At 39.7% G+C, this 20,463-nt stretch overlaps 1 protein-coding gene across 6 annotated transcripts in view; it reads left to right on the forward strand.

Annotated features, from left to right (window-relative positions):
• Positions 1 to 12,897: 12,897 nt before the first annotated feature.
• MANBA (mannosidase beta) overlaps positions 12,898 to 20,463 on the forward strand; it is a 58,974-nt gene continuing 51,408 nt past the window's right edge. For all 6 annotated transcript variants that reach the window (XM_032684879.1, XM_032684877.1, XM_032684876.1 and 3 more), the window contains exon 1: positions 12,898 to 13,154. In XM_032684879.1, the coding sequence (XP_032540770.1) occupies positions 12,969 to 13,154 (186 nt within the window). In that variant the 5' untranslated portion in view covers positions 12,898 to 12,968. The remainder of the gene's footprint in view (positions 13,155 to 20,463) is intronic.

Raw genomic sequence — 20,463 nt, forward strand, 5'->3', positions numbered from 1 at the left:
TCCATGTTGCTGGAAAGTTGGAATGCAGCTGCCAGTAGAATTATAACTGAGGTAAAAGTTTTTATTTTTAAGCTTACAAATGTGCTGCCCTCTTTTTTGTAATTGTAATTATTTGATGCTTATTTGTGTTGTTACAGTCACTGATATCACCTGATCGACTAGAAAGGTGTTTTTTGAGATATAAGGCACCAGGCTTTATGAAATGCAAAGAGGAGTGGATGATGGTGGGTCAGGGAAGGAGAAGGTGGTAAAATTTTACATGGAAGACGGAAATCTTGTTTGGACCACTACATGTTTCTTTTTTGCATCTGTCATTGACCCTCTCTGGTAACTTTCTGTAATTAGAGTGTATGTTGATGAAAGGGGGGTGAATTATAGATGTTATATATACATGCTGAAGGTCATGGAGAGATTTAAAATCTCTCTGTGAAATGACAGGTGTTTTGTCCTTGGAGCAGTCTCAGTAGTGTCTCATGCAGGCTTCCTGTAGAAGTTCTATTTGGGCTTGCTGTTCAAGCAGGGGGCAAGGGGAGGAGCTGATAATCAGGAGCCAGTAAGGTGATGATGAAGAATTCTACGACTTATGCAAAACTAAAACCTTAATTAGTGATGACCTCAATGAGTAATCTACCTACTCAAAACCACATTCAGTCTCAAAAGTACATCATGGATCTTGATTCCTACAGAACTGAAAGGTTTATTCCAGGATGATAAATGCCATAATAGCTTCAGAACACAGGGGTCAGCTCCATCCTAAAAGAATTGGATTAAACAAAGTAGCTCTTTTTTTTTTTTTTTAATGGCTTTCATTTGAGAGTATTTAGAGAGAACAAAGTGTCAAGCCAAGGCACTTATATATATAGCAGGGAAAGGAAAGGGAATGTTCATTCTGGAATAATTTTTTTAAAGATTTATTGCTATGTTTAATTAAGGTTTCAGTTTAACAACATGATTCCAGTCAGCTTATTCAAATTTCACTTGAAAAACTGAGTGGTTTCAAGTACAAGTGTCTTTTCATGATCCAGGAAGAACTGATCTGCAGTATTGGTTAGGGATCTTTTCTTCCTTTTGCCTGTCTCCTGATGCACACATTATCTTCTGTGTTGGTTGAAAAAAATGAGTATATGCACATTTTTGCATATGTGAGTGAAAACATGCCACTCAGGTGCGCTGTGCCATAATTTTTATATAAAGATTATAAATGCTAACTTTTTCTGAGAAGTCTGGCTTTAAGCAGACCACAACAGCAAGCTTTGATTGCTACGGGAGGCATGGAACTACAGTCTGGCAGATGATAAAGAGACAACTAGTTAGTAAATAGTTGTGCAGACGTACGACACTGGTCCTGTCAGATCGGATAGTTGCTTAAGCAAAAAGGAGTCTGCACTAATTAACAGATAACTTGAGGGTTTAAACATTTACAGCCAGAAATGTTCTAAATAACACTTTTTAAATTGTATTCTTCTCTGCAGCCTCCCCTCAGTTGTTCTCCCTAGCTATTTTATTTCAGATCCTTCACTGCTATAAAAAATAGTATTTTAGCAGGCATTATCATCAGAAGCAGATGCCATAGGTCGTCCATCGTGGCTACTGATGCACAAGAAATCTGCTGTCCACGAGTCCCTAGTAAAACTTAAAGCATAATTGGAAATCAGCTGGAGATTTCTTGCTGTGTTTATAGCTGTCCAAACCATTTCAAAATCACTTGGTTTTCTCTGATTTGTGTGTAGTTTTATATATGAAAATGAGGCTAAGACAACCATTTCCATTATTTAAATTAAAAAATTAGCAATAGAACAATGGAATGAGATAAATAATCCATGATCAATAAAGGATCTTAATGTAGAAAGGTTATTTTAATAGAACATAGACTATATTAATTCCTTCAAACCTGAAAACAAAAACAAAATGCTACTCATGGGATTAATTCGCTTTATGCTCTTTGGTTCTTGGTATCATTGAATGGATAGAATTTTACCCCAGTGCCTTCAATGTAAATATAAAATGGCCAGAAATTGGAGAACTGTTGATTAAGATCCTGATAGGCAATTGTTGCATATTGTAATTATGGCTGAAATATTTTCAGTATAAGGCTGAGGGCTTAATATATTGGCAACAGTACAGAGAAGGCATAGTAACACCAGAAACGAAACTGGATAAACACATGATGTAAAGAGAAAGTGCAGAAGGTAAAGATAGGCTGCCTGTATTATTGTGAAGTGGAACTGTGCTGCTGTCAATTCATGCAATCTAATGTAAAACTAGCTGGTTTCAAAATAATCTGGAATACGATAATTGATAAATTGTAATTTTAAGCGTCTAGGTTAGCCTGAACAGCAGTTCAGATGTGACCTTAGAAAAAGCAGTTCTAAGAGTAGACAGATGAGCTCTTGCAGGTGGGTACCAGAACAGTTCCTAAATTGGTGTTTGTGATTGGCTGGAGCCCCAAAACTGACTGACTGTTCTCAGTGCAGCAGTAAATTCTGCAGAAACTGTGGTCTTCAATGCATTTCGAAGGAAACACTCTTGAGAAGTAGTTCAAAGTAGTCTGCTTTTTTGTGTGTTTTGTTGTCGTTGTTTGTTTGGTTTTTTGTACGGCAGGGGTTTGTTTAATGTCAGTCAGTTGTGGGGGAGAGAGTTCAGTAGCTTCCAGGTAAGCAGCAGTAACAGCTGTAACTATTTCTAGAGCAGCTGTCTTGCCTTGGTTGGTTAGAAGAGGTGATAAGCGTAATCCTTGCAGTGATAGGTGCCAGAAGTGAAACAGTGAATTTGATAGGACAGCTCTATGTAAAGTAATGCTTGAACATTTCTCTGGTAAACAGCCTTGTTTGCCCAAAACAGTGCTTTTTTTGCCTTTTTTTTTTTTTTTTTTTTGTCTGTGCGTTGGAAATGGTGAGATTTCGGTATCTCCTTCAAACAGTGAAAGTTTTTAGTTTGTGACAGGAGAAAGCTTCATCAGGAGACATACAGTGTTGATCAGAAAATGTTGGGTTTCACCAGCTTTTAACAGCTTTTAATGCTGATTTTTGATCTAGGGTAGTACTCTGGGAGAGTAGGGTACTCTCTTTAAATGGCTGCTGTTGAGATTGGTTCCCCTTCAGGAGCTACAAGCAGAAATACTCAAGCTCTGCTTAGGTTTTGCAAATCTAGATCATTCTGGCTTTTGCCTTAACTTCATTAATATTCATATTAACTGTACATTGTCCCATCAGAGACTTAATGTGTGCAGAGTATGATCAGTTGCTTAGAAGGTGGTGACACAACTTTGTCCCCATGGCAAGAATGCTAGCTGGGCAGCTGGCTTTGCTCCAGCTGCTTTGGCATATTGTGGTTGTGGAGACAGAATTTGGCCATACCTTTACCTTTATCTGGGATGGAAATTTTGACTCAAGTTTAGCCTCTCAGATGTGGTGTCTTGTTTCATTAGAGGGAATGCACAAATTGTTTCCTGTGTTTTGAAGAGCTGCCTAACTGGTGATGTTCTTGTCTTAGAAAACATTGGTAGATACTGAATACGGTAGTTTCATCTCTGCTGAGGATCAGAAAAGCCTGTGCTTGTTTATAAATCAGTCCTCTAGTTTTTTTTCCCCATTGGCCAGGTAACCCTCAGTACTTCTTATCTCACAGTATTTGATGCCAGTCAAAAAATAAACTAGGTTCAGTCATGACTCCTTGGTTTTTTTGTTTGGTTGGGTTTGTTTCAGTTTTGTTTTGTGGGGTGTTGGGTGTTTTGGGGGATGTTCTGGAACTTTCTACTGAACATGCAACTCTGATCTTCTTGGCATCTGAACTGCCGTTTACAACCTTATGTACGGAACTTAATGTGAGTCTATAACCCCTTCTTCCTAGCAAATTTGAAGGTAAATAGTGAAGATCTGTCATCTCTGACAAAGACCACTGCTCATTGTGGAGCTGTTAATTATTTAGGGAGGGATACTCTTGCTCAAACAAGGTTTACAGATTACTTGTCGTGGTATTAATCCTGCTGTGACAGTGAATGCCAAAAACTTAATTAATTCACAGGTATCTTAGTAATTGAAGGTACTATTCAATATAACCATTATTCTTTTTCCTGTTGCAAGGTTTGGAATGTTCTTATTGGTGTATGAGGACCTCTTTGCAAGATGCTAGATTTTGTGTCTGTACTCAAAAGAGCATTGAGGAAGGTATCACTGATAGTGATTTTAGGAGTTCTCAAGTAACAAACTTAGTGGAGAACAAAACTTCTGGAACATGGCAATGATATTTTTATAGAATGGATTAGTGCTGACTGGAGAATTGAGTTGAGTATTGGGACTGGGTGGTGTTCAATCTCTGTGTCTGTGAAAAGTCCCTTAAAGTATTACACCTCTTAAGCATATCTGTCTGGTCTAAACTCAGTAATGAGGTGCCAGAGGACAGGTTAGTAAGTCTAGGCAGTGTAAGAAGTAGAACTTTCCTGTGTGAATGAATTGTGACCCCCTGATTTTACTGATTGTACTAACTGCTCTAAATGTTTTTACAGTTTGAGTTGTATTTCATGAGATATCTCTTAAGTCTTGTTTACAGAGTGATTTATGTTTCCTGAGAATCCATTCCAAATTCATTTACAGCAGCACTTCAGCGTCTCATCTCACCATCGCAAGCAGTTGAATTAGAGGGCAGGTAGGTAGATGGCTGCTACTTAGCTGGCTTTTTTCCTCTGCTACTTCATATGTGCTGTGCTTCACACTTGGAATTACTGTTCTGGTGCAAAGGATGTGAATTTTCATAGCCTTAACTATTTACTTATAAACTGGGAAAGAAGTAAAAAAGCATTCTGTTTGGATTAACTGTAAATGATATGAGAAGACTCAAGCTCAAAGAAAATGCAGGGAATCCTGAAACATATTTTTGCACATAATATTTTTTCCAATACTGATAAGACTGATGTAGAAAAACATTCCAACTTTTCAGAATGGAAACTTGAAAAGGCAGGTTTGTGGAAAAATACTGACCAGTTACCTTAAAACTTTGGGATGTAAAACTTCACTTGAAAACAGCCTTCTTTTTTTTTTTTTTTTTTAGCGTGACTGATGTGGCATCTTTCTGTCTACACATGCATTATGCTGTGCTTTACGGGAGGTGGGAGGGGAGAAAAAAAGGAAGGTGAAAAGAGAAGTTGCCATTTGCTGTTTATTTGAAGCTAGATCATCTCTGGTTCCCAGAGCTGGAGACATGATACAGAAATAGGTTGTAGTTGAACAATCAGCCGTCCTAACCTTGTTTTCCTTCCCATAGCCACCCTACAATGTTTGTCTCCACCCTTTTGAGACCTGAACTCTTTTGCCACATACACCTGTCCTGCTAGATAGGGCTTCTCTTTGTTGCCTTCCCTGATCTGATGGGGAATGTCTTTCACGTAACTTAGCTAGGCAGCGCCTGGGGGCTCTTTGAGTGCTTCCAATTTATGAGCCAGTATTTAATACAATTGCAAGGGCAAGTAATGCCTCTTGAGGTGCAAAGTAGGAAGGAAGGGGGAAGGGGTAACAGAAAATAATTTTTTTACTCAGTTGCTGCAGTCATTCTAGTTGGGAGGAAAGCTTGTAAAAATACTGAAAAACATGGGTTAAGAGACTTAAGTTTTTAGGTTAGGTTAAGTAGAGGCAAAACAACTGCCATATATTAGGATTAGAAATTTAGAGTCCAGATATGCAGAGACAAAGGGTGAAAGGGAAGAACACAATGTTTTCAGTCTCACTGAGTTTTTAAAGAGTAGTTACCATGAAGCATATGCTGACATATACATCATGAATAATTTAGGGTGTGGACAGAGGAGAGGGCAGCCAGCTGTACCTTCTGAGCCAGCTGCAGCAGACCGATAAGCTCTTCTAGAAGAGTTATGCTAGGAGGAAGTAGCAGTAATCATAGTTGGTGGTTACAACATTATGGGTCATTTACGGGAAGCTGGAAGGATAAACAGCAGATCAGCATCCTTGGTAATAAGAACACAACAAAAGAGGTCTTGAAAAACCTCCAAGTTCAAATTACCACCAAGATGTTCACTAAACAATGAGTGACTCTTCCCAGTCATGCAGCAGCTTTAAGCTGTCCACTGCTAGCTGTCAAAGCAGGAGGTGGCAGAAGAAGCTTTGTTGTACCCTTCTGTTCTCCAAGTAAACCTTCATATCTGGGACCAAGTATGGAGGGCTCCAAAGTGAATATTGTGGAATAGCAAGTTACTTGTCAACTTGCTAGGCACGTTGAAGTACTTCATTAGACTGAATTGCCTAAAATATTTTTTTAGTTTTAAGTATCTTTTTGTTGTGATTGAAATTCCTCAGGGCATAGTTCCAGGCCTTTAAAACTGTATTTGTCAGTAAGACCACTGTTGATAAACTGTATTCAAAAAATGCTGAGAGAATCAACATAACAGAACCTTTATTGACAGATAAGTACTCAAGATGATTCTGCATCTTGAACTCTGTAAGTGCTTAATAACATTCTGGAGTCATGACAGCTTCCTGTGATGAAGAAACCCTTTTAGGAGAGAGCCATATCTTTGGAATGGCTGTTTGCTGAATGCTGTTTGTTCTCCTAGTAAGTAAAAATTGCCACAAAATTAGGTGGCTGTTCACTCGTCGACTCACTAATTAAAACTTTAAATATTGTGGCACGTTTTTGAAATGTTCTATAGACATCAAAATGTATGCTGAGTGTTTTATACGAAGGTTTAATTAAAGTTTTTTTCCTTTCATTAGATCTATAGCAGTTTAGACTAGCTGAAGATTTTTCTGAAACAATTTTGGAGGATTCCAGGCAGTGATCTCTTGTGCTTTTTAGAACCTTTCTTACAGGCTGCTGTTGCCTTTGTGCTTATCTACAGAAAAAAGAGACTTCTTCCATGGAATTGTGTCACTTGTAGCAGTAATCAAAGATGTAGGCACTAATTTGAGCACCAGATCACTGGGATCCAGTGGGCTGAGAATTTAGCTATAAACAAAATGAGTGTAAGTAGTATCTTAACATAGCCACTCCCCTTCCTTCACCAACAACTGAGCTGAAGAGACAAAGGTTCAAATCCCTGAGGTTCGTCATGTTTCTAGCCATAAAACTACTGCCTGCATTTCCTTCTTCCGATGCACATATCATAAGATTAAAATTTTTACTAGTACCAAAACAAGGTATTTGTAGTCAGTATGAGAGGACATGAGGAATGGAATGAAGGTGCATCAGGGAAGTTAATGTTGGACATTAGGAAAAGCTGCTTCACTGAGAGCGTGGTCAGCCACTGGAATAGGCTCCCCAGGGAAGTGGTTCACGACAACAAGCCTGTCAGAGTTCAAAGAGCAACTGAATGATACTCTTAGTCATATGGTTTAGTTTAATCCTGCAAGGAGCAGGGAGTTGGACTTTTGATGATCCTTGTGGGTCCTGTCCAATTTGAGATATTCTATGATCCTAGAATATATAGGATCTTTGTATATTGCAGTTGTCTTTTCCTTTTTGTTGCAGTGAGAATCAAGTATGTAATGCTTTTTTTTTAATTTTTACAGATGGGTGTATGTATAAAGTAGTATTTTTAGTGCTGTTTATGTACTAAGTCATTTGGGGAAAAAAAATAGAGCCTGCATTAAAAAATGTCTCTTTCATGAGTGTGAATGAGTCAATTCCTATAACTCTTACTCCTGAGACATTTGTACCAGTGCAGTGAGCAATGTGGCATGTAGCCTCCTGGACTGCATGAGGATGTGGTTCCGTTACATAAGGGATTTGCACTGGAATCATTCACACTGGACAAGTGAATGTTTTTTCATACGTAGACAGGCTCTTGGCTTATGCTGTTGCATGAGTAGGCCTTGAGTCAACTCAGCGGGGACTTCATTGATTAAGAATTCTGGAAGTTCTTACAGGTGTTGAAATAATCATTACTCTTTCAACGGGGAAAAAAGTCTCTCTCAAGTGAGAGAATATTTTGAATATTTCCTGGTGCTTACATTTGAGTAATTTTTGCAGAAATGAATAGACAGTTTATCTTAGTGCTGAAGCCAGGTGCATTACCCCCACTGAAGGTCTGAGAAACATTGGTCCTAACCTGCCCCAGTAGTTTGTCTGGAGTCACTTGAGTTAGAAAAAGAAATCTAGCTCCCAGCTGTTTCAACTCCAAATCCATTTAATCATCCAACTCATCAGCTATAAACCTATGTTGAGATTCTCGTAATAGTCACCTGCACAGAAAACATTCATTAAAACAGTATGTTTCATATTTAGTTTGCTCTATTTGGTGTGTACTGCACTCAGCTGGTAAAGTGCCAAGTACACAGCCTCAGTGAGCCTCTCAAACGTCCATCATGGGAGAAAAACCGTTTGTTACCTGCAATACGCACGTTTTGAGGGATTTAATGTTAGGCTTTTTGGGACGAGGCTTTTTTCGTACATTGTATTGTGGTTGTACATTTGCAGACAGATGACTGTCTAGCTTTAGACCTTTAAAGGCTAATTTCCTGTAAGTGCCAGAGAATTGGCTTTGATTCTCAATATGTTTTAAGTGAGTTTTAATGAGAGTTGATGGCAAGGTTGGACAGCACCATACCTGGTCTTCAGACAGTGACTTTGCTGCTCATGAAACAAAGGCTAAATGACAATGGTCAGTGTTATGTAATCTTAAAAATAGATTAGGATTGTTTCAAAATTGTTTAAAAAAATGAAGAGAATAAAAGCTGTGGGAATTCCACCTTCTAAAGAACCTGTCTTTAGAAATCTGGCCATGTTGGCTTTAAAGATCCTTCCACTTTTTGTGTCTGTGCTATAGAAGATGGTGACCTGAAACCTAAATCCTGTGTTTTGAGCTCATCTCAAAGCAAGATGTTAGGTAGAGATATGGAATACAAGCTTTTGGCCCAGCATACCTGATGAAATTTAAGGTTATATTCAAGGTATCACCTGTCTTCCTGCTTATGCAATTTTAAAATTATTATTACGTATATTTTGCTTTTCCCCTTCCATTACAGCATTTGCCTGCAGCAGTACTTCCCTTCCACATACTTATTTTTAATTACTTGTGATTGCTAGCATTGAGTAATTTTGTTTGCTAAGGAAATCCCCTTGCAATGACCTACTGACTTTACCAGAATTATGAAAGAAACTTTAGGCCTATTACTTAGATTGTCACTTTGTATTTTGCTCACGATAACCTAGTAAAACATTTTCTTCTAGTGCTGTATGAATAGTGTCCTCCTCTAAAAGTGATCTTAACTTATTTCCTTATTTTATTTCTAACATAATTTTGGATGGGATTCAAGATAAATACAGAATAATGTTCTTTACAAATCCACAGCTGGAGAGCTCCCTGCATCATATGGCCTTTACCCCAGCCCAGGGAGTAACTATTTTGTACAGCAGGTCTGTTCTGCAGAGGTAGTCAGTAAACAGAGGTCAGGTGTTATTTTGAGGAGCTTGTGGGGCTTTCATATGGATATGCTGTGCTGCCTGAAGGTATTTACAGTCATGCAAACACCAGTCCAGTTTCATACCAGTACTTATCCAATGTGTCTGCATTGATACTTCTGCATCTAGACAAAATTCAATAAGACAGATGATCCTTTAGTTGCTTTGCACCTTTGACAAATGGTCAGTGGTGGTGGTATCCTCAGCAGTGCACAGAGACAGCAAAAAGAGACAGCACGTGGACTGGTGTGAACACAAGTCCTGTTTTGCTTCAGAGATGTTTACCTTCAGGAGAAGAATAGTACAGGGTGGACAGGTGGGGGCAGTAATATCTTGAAGTACTGCACCCAAATCTGTAAGAACCTGTTTAAAACCTTTGCATGAATTCATTTAACATGAATTTGAAAGAGAAAACAGCAGCAGTTGTGATGACACAAATTGCATATGCAATTGGAAACAAAGGACTTTTGGATTAACATGGCGGAATTTGGGCAGCTTCAATGGAACTACTCTGAATTTATTCTGATAGAGTCAAAGGCATAGGTTTGCCTTCAGCTTTTTGTCTTAGTTGGTAAGAATATCTGCTTGCAGTATTGCAAAGTAATAATAGTAGCAACCTAAATTTGTGGCATTTCAGAAAATAATGTTAATATGGTACACAGTAAAAAAGCACGCAAAAGATCTTGCTTTGTGTCTTAAGATTTTAAAAAATAAAACCACTGCCTTTAAAACTTTCATATCTTTAAACATCAAAAATGTCATTTGTTTAAAAATACTCTCAAACAAAAAACAAACCCTAAAACTGGGACATGAAAATGAAACATGATTTAACTTAATTATAAGCCTTGAACAAGGAAACAGCATGTTCTCAGAATACTTAATTACAGCATTGTTTTTAGGTTGAGGTTTTTATGTGTGTGTGTTGCTCCAGTCAGTCTTCAGCAGAAAGAATAAATGGCAAAGAAAACACGGAAGTACAGTAATCATCTTGAAATGCAGTTTCCTTCTTACTGGGAAGCTATCACATGACTTACTGAAAAAAATGTATTAAAAAAAAGAAAAAAGCCAACTTGCAGTTGTTCTTTGGTAGCATTAAAACTTAATTCTCTCTAAATCTCACTAAAGGGAGTTGAACTGAAATGGAACCTGCCTTTCAGTTAGTCAATATATTGAATGTGGGTTACTCAGTCTTAAAAATACACACATGGGAACTAACAGCTAAATTTCTGCACAGACTTCTGCTGCTGAACAGTATGGGTCCCATCTATCCCTTTTTGAAATCAGTAGTAGAAATTTTAAGAGGAAAAAAAAGATCAGCTACTTTTTTCTTTTTGGACCAATATTTTTCAGAACTGTGCCCCTCCCTGTGCTCTCACAGGTGAAAAAACACCTGTGGTTATATTGTGTACTTTTTCTTTATATGGTAGATGAATTGAAGGACTAGCATTTTTTATGTTGTATTGAAATTAAGGGTTGTCAGTTCAAAAGGATTTGTATCAAAAATATAAAGGCATGTTGACCATGTTCAGTCATGCCCTAAAGACAAATCTAGGGTAGATTGTTATGGTATGCTGAATTAGGTGTGTGAAAGCCAGGAGCAAAAACAAAACTCTGGTAATTCCTGAGTTCTGCAGTTCACTCTTGCACTCTGTGCTGCATACCAGGAGCAGCAGCATGGTTTTGTGTCAGTCACACTTTATTCTTGTGTAATTTGGTGTAAAAGCTGTATATATGTTGTTACAGTAACTAACTCTTTAACATCCCAAGGTGCTTTATGTATTCTTTCCTTCTCTAAGTTTACAGTCTATAATTATAAACAATAAGAAACATGAGGAGAGAAATGGCAAAACTGAATAAAGTCCTGCAGTTAATTGGGATTTCTTTTAATGCTATTGCATTTCTATGCAGAATCACGTGTAGGCACCTATATGTAGTCAGTAGTTTGCTTTCCTTGTACGCACAGTGACCTGATTCATTCATTAAAAAACATCATGTAATAACAGGATGATAAGTGACACTAATGGTACCATTACTTCTTTAAAGGAACTTGCATGGTTTTCTGTTTTTTAAGCATGTTTCACCTTCTCATTTAAGTGTATTCTGAGACAGTATATTATTTTCTTGACCAGGATTCTGACCTGGTTCATAAATGAAGTAGAAATTTCATGAATCCAGATGGAACATCAACTGTGCTTTAACAATAAACAAGAAACCCCGCCACCAAAAAAAAAAACCAACTAAACCCCTCCTGCAAAAGAAATAGCCTAAACTAAAAAAAAACCACCATTTCAATCCCATCTCAAAATTGTACAAACCAGACCATGGCTGCTGAAATGAGCATTTTAAATTTCATAGTGAGCTGTGTGAGGGGAATAAAACTATTCGTACCTAAAGAAAAGCAAACCGACTGCTTTGTAATGTGCTCACAGCTGAGCAGGCAGACATGAAATCAAGTCTTGAAATCAAGTTCTTGGATGCTCCTCTGTTTTGTGCTGCCACAACCTCCTGAAGGCATGTGGGCTCGTCACTCTCTCCTGTACTGTAAAATGAAACTCGGTTCTGTACGTGCTGTACAGCTTCGGCTGGGGGGGCTGTGCCATGGTGTGAAACATCCCCAGTTCAGGGAGCTGAGCTGGGCCCCTCTGCACCGGGGGCTCAGAGGGGGCAGAGCATCAAGTAGGGTGGGTGTTACACCTCAAGAGGAGCTCAGGCCACAGATTGTCTTCCACTCTTTCCATCGAGCCATTTAAACACTTGTTTCTTTAATTCCTGGTTTGAGCTGTCAATGAAGGTATTAAACTAGTGAGGGCATACAGGAAAGCTGCAGTGTGATTTGGAAACCGTACTTTGGGTTGAGGGTCACTGTTCTGTCCCTTTGCAGATGAACACACAATTTTTCTGAACAAAATACACTGCTACAGTGCCAGCACCGCTTTACGAGAAATCACAGTACTTTGAGATGTTCATGACGTTTTTTACGGTTTTATACGCTGCTGTAATTTTATGGGAAACAGGAGGTGGAAGTCTGAGGCCATATACAGACCTCATGGCTCGAGGGAGCCAATATCGAGAGAGCCCGCTGCGGTGTTGTCACAGCCCTTCCTGCTTCCTTCCCACCTCGCTGCCGTTTTCTCTTTCCTTCTGAGAGATTCGTAACGCTATCGCAGCTCCTATCACCAGTGTTCCGCTGTGCTTCCTCACGGGAGAAAAAAACCACAATAACAAAACAACACCAAAACAAACAAAAAACCCCCCACCCCCACTCCCCACCCCCCCCAAAAAAACCACCACCGCAGTTTTTGTGACCTGCGTGGGCAGGGTTTTGTGCGAGCGCCCACCGCCGCTCCAGCCGGGAAAGCGGCGGCAGCGCGGCCGCTGCCCCCGAGTCCCCTCAGCCGCCGGGGGTAGGGCCGCTCTCGCGGCCCGGAGACCCGCGCGCAGCCGCGCCCGCTCGCCCTCAGCAGCGCCGACCTTCACTCCTTCCTTCCTCCCTTGCAAGCGCCGCCCCAGCTCTCCGCTCCTGGCGGCCGTGCTGGCTGTGCGAGGGGCGGGCGGGCGCGGCCATGGCCTCCGCGGCGCTGCTGGTGCTGGCGGTGCTGGCGGTGCCGCGGGCGGCGGCCGCGGACGGCCCGGAGTGGCGCAGCCTGCGGGGGAGCTGGCGGCTGCGCAGCGGGAACGGCTCGGTGTCGCTCCGAGCGGAGGTGCCGGGCTGCGTCCACACTGCGCTGCTCCGCCGCGGCCTCATCCAGGTACGGTTCTCCCGGCGCCCGAGGAGCGCTGCCGAGTCCGCCGTGGGCAGCCGCTCTCGGAGGGCAAAGCCCGTGTGTGAGGAGGTGTCCAGAAGCACGAGTAGAGGCGACCCCCTCGCTCCCCCCCGCCTTCCCCTAACCACAGCTCTGTCCCGGGAGCTGCCGCAGCCACTGCAGGGTTTGTTGGCGTTGCTGGTGCAGCGGCCAGGCTTCGTCTCTTGGCCCCGCCACTGGCAAAGGAGTTCTGTGGCTGCAGTGTCCTCAGTCCCAGACGGGACCAGGGATAGAAATGGAAGCCTGTGTTTGGCAGTGTGTGAGGTTCTGTGGTTTTGGCACGGAACCAAGGTGCTGACAGCAGATACCCGCAATATCCTCACAGCATGTAAGGCGCGTTTACCTACAATGTTACCTCAAAAGAATGAAACGCTAAACCCACTCTGCTGAAGTTTGACTTGTAGATGCGAGAAGTTTAAGGATTTCCAGGCGTTTTAGCCCATTAAAAACCCCTTTTAATACTTGCAGAGCATATCAGAACAGCTGAGATTATTTATTCCCACACGCCCTAAGAGAAGTATATTCTGAAGTACAAGAACAAAGCTGTTGAATTTAAAAGACTAATCCCTGCCTTAACACTTTGAAGAAACTTCTCTGTTTCAGTTTATGCCTATCTCGTTAGTTGTTTAGATTTATGAAAACATAGCAACCACTTTCCTGGACAAATTATCAAAACTGCAGTTGTAGATAGGTAGCAAAGTACTCTGATACCAGCATAAGGTGGTTGTGACTCAGACCTGACAAAAAACATGGCACTAAGTGGGTCATTCTTGAAATGAAGTGCCTTTTTAAAAGGAAACATGGAAAGTGAAACATATACCTGGAACAAGGAAAAGAAATAAAATATAGTGAAATTAACAAATTCATCTATAAAACTGATAAATACGGTTCTATACTAGAAAACATAGAGTACTGTCATACGTTGTCTGAGTATATAATATTATCGCTCCATTTGCTGTGAGCCCAGTGTTACAGTTCTTGTACAGCATATGTTTAAAAAATACATTCTGGATGCGTGCTTTTTGTATTTTCCTTAATTTTTATCCTGCAGGTTACTATACTGCTCTGACTAAAGTTAGAGAGGTAAAAGTAGAAAGTGACGCCACTTTGGGCAGGATAATTTTAGCATTATTCTGTGTTGGCATAGGTTGGGAATCCCAGTACTAATAATAGATTTCAAAGAGTGTCATTGCCAGATAAAAGAAACAGTCAACATTGAAAAAGTAAATACTCTAAGAAGCCACGATGGTCTGTTGCTTCAACATCTGTGTGCTAAGTCACATGATACCTTGGACATTTACAATTTAGGGCTTTTCTAAAGTTTTCAAATGTGCAGTGGTCAGGTAGACTGTACATGGAGAAACAGTGAAGGGAACTGTGCCAGTTTCTCCAATACAAAAGTTGGCAAGGTAAAGTGAACTTTACCTGGGATATTTGGGTGTGCTGGGAGGTGTTGCTGTAAGAAGTGTGAATAATCATCCAGGAGAAACTGTGACCAATGCACTGACTCAGGCTGGCAAGATAATGATGTAATTAAAGACTCACATTTAGCTACTCACATTAAGCACACTTACAAAGCGAGAAGATGTGATTGCTAATTTAGCTGCATTGCTGTAAACTGACTTGTAGTTTTAGTCATTTTGAGCGTCAGCATATTTGGAAATGAGGCTGTGATCATGAACTCTCATGTGCCTGTGCAGAATCCCAAGCCTGCACAGAGGCATGAAAGCTTAGTCAGTACCAGCTGACCAGCAGCACGGGTCTTGCTAATAGGCAGATGGGTGCTTGGCCAATTAAATTGATGATGGTTGTGGTCACTTAGGACATGTTTACATGAATACAAGTAAGAACTTGCTCCAGCCATGTGCTGCTATGGCCGGGTATGAACCTGCTGTGGACTGGAATCTGTTGCTAAATTGGTGGTGTTAGTAGGCTCAGTCGAGTCGCTGTGTTAACCAAAATACTTCACTGGTGTGGTTGATTGACCTCTGGGCTGGATGCAACTGGTGTCTGGCTAGTTCCGAGCTCAGAATGAGCTAACTTGTTTCTATGTATAGGTGTGTAACTCAAGGTCAGCTTAAACCCATTCATGCGCAGTTTACAGAAAAAAGCGTTCACACAATATTTGCACCGGGATAACTAAATTGTTTTAAAATCATGTTTTTGTTTAAAAGACAGAATGTAGACCATACCAAAACACAGGAGCAACCTTAGCAGATTCGAAATCTATTGCAGATCTTAAATGTACTCAATCCCTGCCACCATAGTTGTAGCATTCGGTAAAGCAACAAACCTGGGTTGTTTGGAGGGAGTCAGTGACATCATTCATTACTGCAGTTTGTGGCTTCATGCTGCAAAGGAAGGCCCAGCTGTTTGTCCTGAGGTTTCTTTATTGCAGTGATGAATATGACCAAAGGTTTTCAAATGCAGCTGACTAAAATTGTATTCCTAGTTATACAAAAGCATACACACTGCCTTAATTTTAGAGGCACAGAGCATTGATCCATTTCTTCAGAGTTCATTATCTCTGGAAATCAGCCCTTTTTGGGGTTTTGTCAAGTGTAGAATTAGGAGTTTAATTACAGGTGCCTAAATACAAAAGTTTTAGTCTTGAGTATTTTTTTCATTTACTCCTTTTGCTCTTCACCATGGAATGTAGGATTTTTATTCATTGTATGGAAGATGTCACTCGACCACCAACCCAAAAGCTTTCTGCTTGTAATCAAAAGTGAAGATTGGTCTGAAAAGCTGTACCAGGAAATAGGAGAACAAAGCTAGTGGGAACACAATGATTCTGGGTAGCAGGACCCATATGTTCAGTGACCTAGTGAAATCTGTGTGCTGTTTTTCTGTGTAATTTCCAAGCAGCATATAGCACTGCATCCTTTACTTCTGTATTCATGGGATTTTTAATGAGTTAGCACCCAAAAGAGAAATTTAAAGCAAAATTTGGGAGGGCCTACTCCAGCAATGCAGCTTAGTGGGCATCTCAAAAATGAGGGGAAGGAGGGTAGCAAGAGTAAGCTGCTGTATATTAAGCCTGTAAAACGTGTCTTAGGTTGCAAGAGTAGGCTGCAAGCAATTTATTTATCAGTATGTGGTTCATTTCAAATTTAGGTCGATGCACAAACTGTTTTTGCAAAGGGCTGCTGTAGCTGATTGCGTGTCTGTAGCCTTACTTTAATCTGCTGTGCAGGCCATACACTTGAATTGAAAAACATCTCTCTGACACGGAAGGTTCATTACTCATCTCTCTAGATCCTCTTAGCATTTGTTCTAGAGATATCTTTACTCTGGCTCATAAAATATACATTGGATGAAGACATCTTTCTGAGTGCACCAAATGCACATATCTTAGAAAATGTGTTTGGGGAAGATACTTTTGAGTTTTCTACCGAAGTATTATTTTCTTCCATGTTCAACCAATGTACTTCAAATGCTGGATTAACTGTGACTGAAGCAGGAGATAGCATCAGAGTATGTGTTTGCCTTGGTACTTTTAATAAAATTTTATTAGAATTCTGTAGCTATTAGTACTATTTACATGTATAATTTAAAAAAAAGACATGAGAAATGCACATAAAGCAGGGTAATAGTCACTTGAATAAAGTTAGTGCAAAGCTTGACTATGAATGCACACATTTTACGAACTTGCAGCAAACCGATTGCTAACCTGGAAAAAGATTTGGCGAAAAAATGTTTTGTCTGAAGATTTTGCTTTTAACAACTGTCAGTGTAGTATTTTCTTTCAGGCACTGTTCTGGTAAGCAGTATGTATCCACAGGTATCTTGCACATTAGATCTGTGTGCTAAAAGCAGGCATCCTCTGCCATGTTCTGTCTCAAGTCCTGCATGATACCATTTCTTGCTGGCCAGTAACTCCTGTAAAGTTTCAGTTCTGATGAATGTGAGTATGATTTTCTTATCTGCCAGCCATTGCATTCCTATATAAGGTTCTTTTTTCCTATTAGCAGTCACTTTGATTTGTAAAGAACTATTATGAGGGGTCTGCAACTGTGATGCTTATACTGGGGCTGGATAACACTGTATTTTCTGGCCCTTTAGGCATCAAGGGCATGCACTTGACACAGAAGGTTACAGTGGTCTTGGTCATACTTGGATATTAAAATATTTGAAGAGACAGAAATTTATGTATATCAGCTGATAGTTCTGCATTTCTGGAAAGTAGTGTATAATTTCTGTAGCTTGTTCTACATTTTTATAAAATATGCTGTTGTGTATTTTCTGACACTTCGTTATAACTTAGATTTTTCAGAGCAAGTCAGGTAACAATTCCATTGGGTATTATATGGTTCTGTCAGGTTAAATGACATTCATTGATGAAATACTTGATTAATATATTATTTTCCATTGAAATATAGATGCTCTGCTAAACTGTGGGAACTTATGAGGAGTGTTCAAAAGCCTTAGTGAAACTTAAGATAAATATTAAAGAGTACTTAAGTTTTTCTTTCAAGTCAGTTTAAGCTTGTGATGTTAAAACCAATAAAAGTTATAGTGGTCTATTAAATACAGTAAGGTATTCAAATAATACTAGTAGTATTTGGCCTAGTGTTCAGCTATAACACGTTTTGAACATTGACAGTGACATTCAGTTTACTGCTTTCTGAGAGTAACTACTCAAAATCAATTACTTTAGGATGAACTTCAAAACTCATGTTCTGAGAATACGATCCATTCATCACTCCTGTTAGTCAGCTTGACTTCAAGCTGTAAATATGTGAAACTGGGCTTGCTGAAAATTGTATAAATGTCCTGACTTCTATCGCTTGCAACGAGTGCATGGATATAGATATCTTAGCTATTTAGCTTCCAGTCTGAAGTCAGCAACAGCAGAATCATTAAACTATAAATCATGAAACATCACTTGCAAGTTTTATTTTGGTAAATTGTTACACTGTCAGGATTTTCTTATGGTGTACATCATAAAAATCAGCAGAGTTAATTTATGAGAGAAAAGCATGAAAGGTGACTTCAAATTAGAGCATGACAAAAGCAGGATAAGGCAAAGGAATCTGGTTTTTGCTCTCTTTATTATATCTCATTTTATTACACACAGTTTTATCGCCTGGATACAGCTGACTCTGTCTGGTGTCATTCAGGTGTTTGTATCATGCTCCCCGAAACTCCTGGTTCGCGGGGGCCTGGAAAAGGCCCTTCTCCAGGCCAGGGTGTGCCGGCACCACTCGCTCGCTGGGGCTTGGAACTTTAATTCTGCTGTGCTCGCGTCTCATCCATTTCCTGCTTAGCAGGAGAAACTCTCAGCTCATGCCACTGTAGCTTTCAGATATCCCCTTAAAATCATTGTAAGGAGAAGCTTCCATCTAGGCACTTGGCAGTGCCTTCATTGTAGTGCTGCCAGTGCTTTTGAAGTCCTGCTGATATCCTGTTATCCGACCTGGAAATTGCTTCCTTTTGATGATCTGTAGCAGGGCTTTTTACCTCATCTTAGCAGGTGATTTGCTGCTTGTTTACAGCGTGGAAGCTGGGGGCAGAGAACAAACAGGCCAGCAGCTTGAATGGTTCAGATTTCTTTCCCAAATTGCAGGGAGCAGGAAAATGCAAGGCTGACGTGTTTGATGGGATCTAAAAATAGCTGTAGTTGACTCCACCCCTCTATGACTTGCTTCCAGGAACACACTGAGCTGTTGAGCTATTGAATGTGAAGTGTATTTAATAGATGCACAGTCTATATCCTATCATCTTTCAAATTCTGGTAGTGCCTTTAAGTATTTTAAATTTGTCTGTTTTCTTAAATCCACTTTTCTGAAATAAACCTTTAATTTTGATGTGAGCTGATTTAATGTGAAATGCAATTCTGTTTCAGAAAAATCCAAACGATTTGACTTCCACAGGTACATCTCCCAGCACTTGGAACAGTTGTATTTAGTAATGAAAAAGTCAATAATCTCACAAGTCTATTGGAAAAGTAGTTTTGCTTTCTTAGAAGACTTTGTTCTGGTCATGCATTTCTCCTGAACCTGGAGAATTGTCTTAAAAGCATTGCTTGAACATTGCCACATGACTGATTTTACAACAAGCAACATTTGTCATGCCAAAAATGACTAACCAGTACTAACATTTAACAGCTTTGCTGTGTGATATATAAGCTGTTTTGCAGGTTATGCAGCAATGGTATCAGTAAGCTGTTAAGTTTTGTGTAAAAGTACACAGAACTATGAGTTTTCCATCCAAAAGGGTGGATGTCTGTGAGTAAGAAACAGTACTCAGAAAGGCTGATTAGCACCTTCTATGACACATATTTTAGCAGTCAGTGCATTTCTTGCTGGTTGAAAGCTTTAGATAGTAAAGAAGAAAGCTCCTTCAGGAAAAAGGATTTGCAGTACACTCTGAGATTTAAACAAGCTGCTCTGTTTGTAAACTCCTGTAAGAGCCCATTCGAGATTGATTTCTGCCTCTGATGAAATATTCCTACATTTCTCTTTGCTGCTTGACAACCAGGTTTTGTGTTTTGCAGAAGGCAGGACTTTCTTCATTAACATCTCGGTATCCATGTGTTTGTGGGAGAGAGATAGTGCAGGTTTCTCTAATGCATCTTTGCCGAGGTACTGATGTAGGTTGTTTGACCATTAACCAAATGGCTTTACAGTCTGCTGTTGATAGTGCATTTACAACTTACATCTCTGGCCTTTTATTAAATATTTCACACATAACAAAAGCAATGATTGAAATTTAACATGCACAGTTTTCAAAGCATTTTTCCAAACCTGAAATAAAATAGTATATAACGTCAAATATAATGTATATGTATGTAAATGTATGTAAGATAGTATATAATGTTAAAGCAAGCCAGTTGTTAAAAATGTGCTTTTTAAGTACATATGGTGGCTTTTCATGGTCTGTGACATTTGTTGCTTACCTTTCATTGAATATGATGATCTCAGTGGAGTTTCTTTTATGAACCTAAATTTTGCATTTTACTATACATTTATTAGCCTTAAATTTTGCATCTTAATAAAAGTCTGAGATTATTCCCTAATACATTTTGCATGTAAAAGTAATGGTATGAATATTTTTAAATTCAGTAGTTGTTCTGGTAAGCTCATGATGACTTAACTTCTAGACAATACCTTGTATGTGCAGAGTTCACAGTTTTTACTGAAGCGACAAGACCTTTCCATTTTGAATCTTCCCTTGTAGTAAGAAATTTTATTGATAGCACATAGCATGTAGAGGCAAGATGATAACTTTCCCTCTGGATGGGCTCAAGGAA

The sequence above is a fragment of the Chiroxiphia lanceolata genome, chromosome 4, assembly GCF_009829145.1.
Source record: "Chiroxiphia lanceolata isolate bChiLan1 chromosome 4, bChiLan1.pri, whole genome shotgun sequence".
Lineage (NCBI taxonomy): Eukaryota > Metazoa > Chordata > Aves > Passeriformes > Pipridae > Chiroxiphia > Chiroxiphia lanceolata.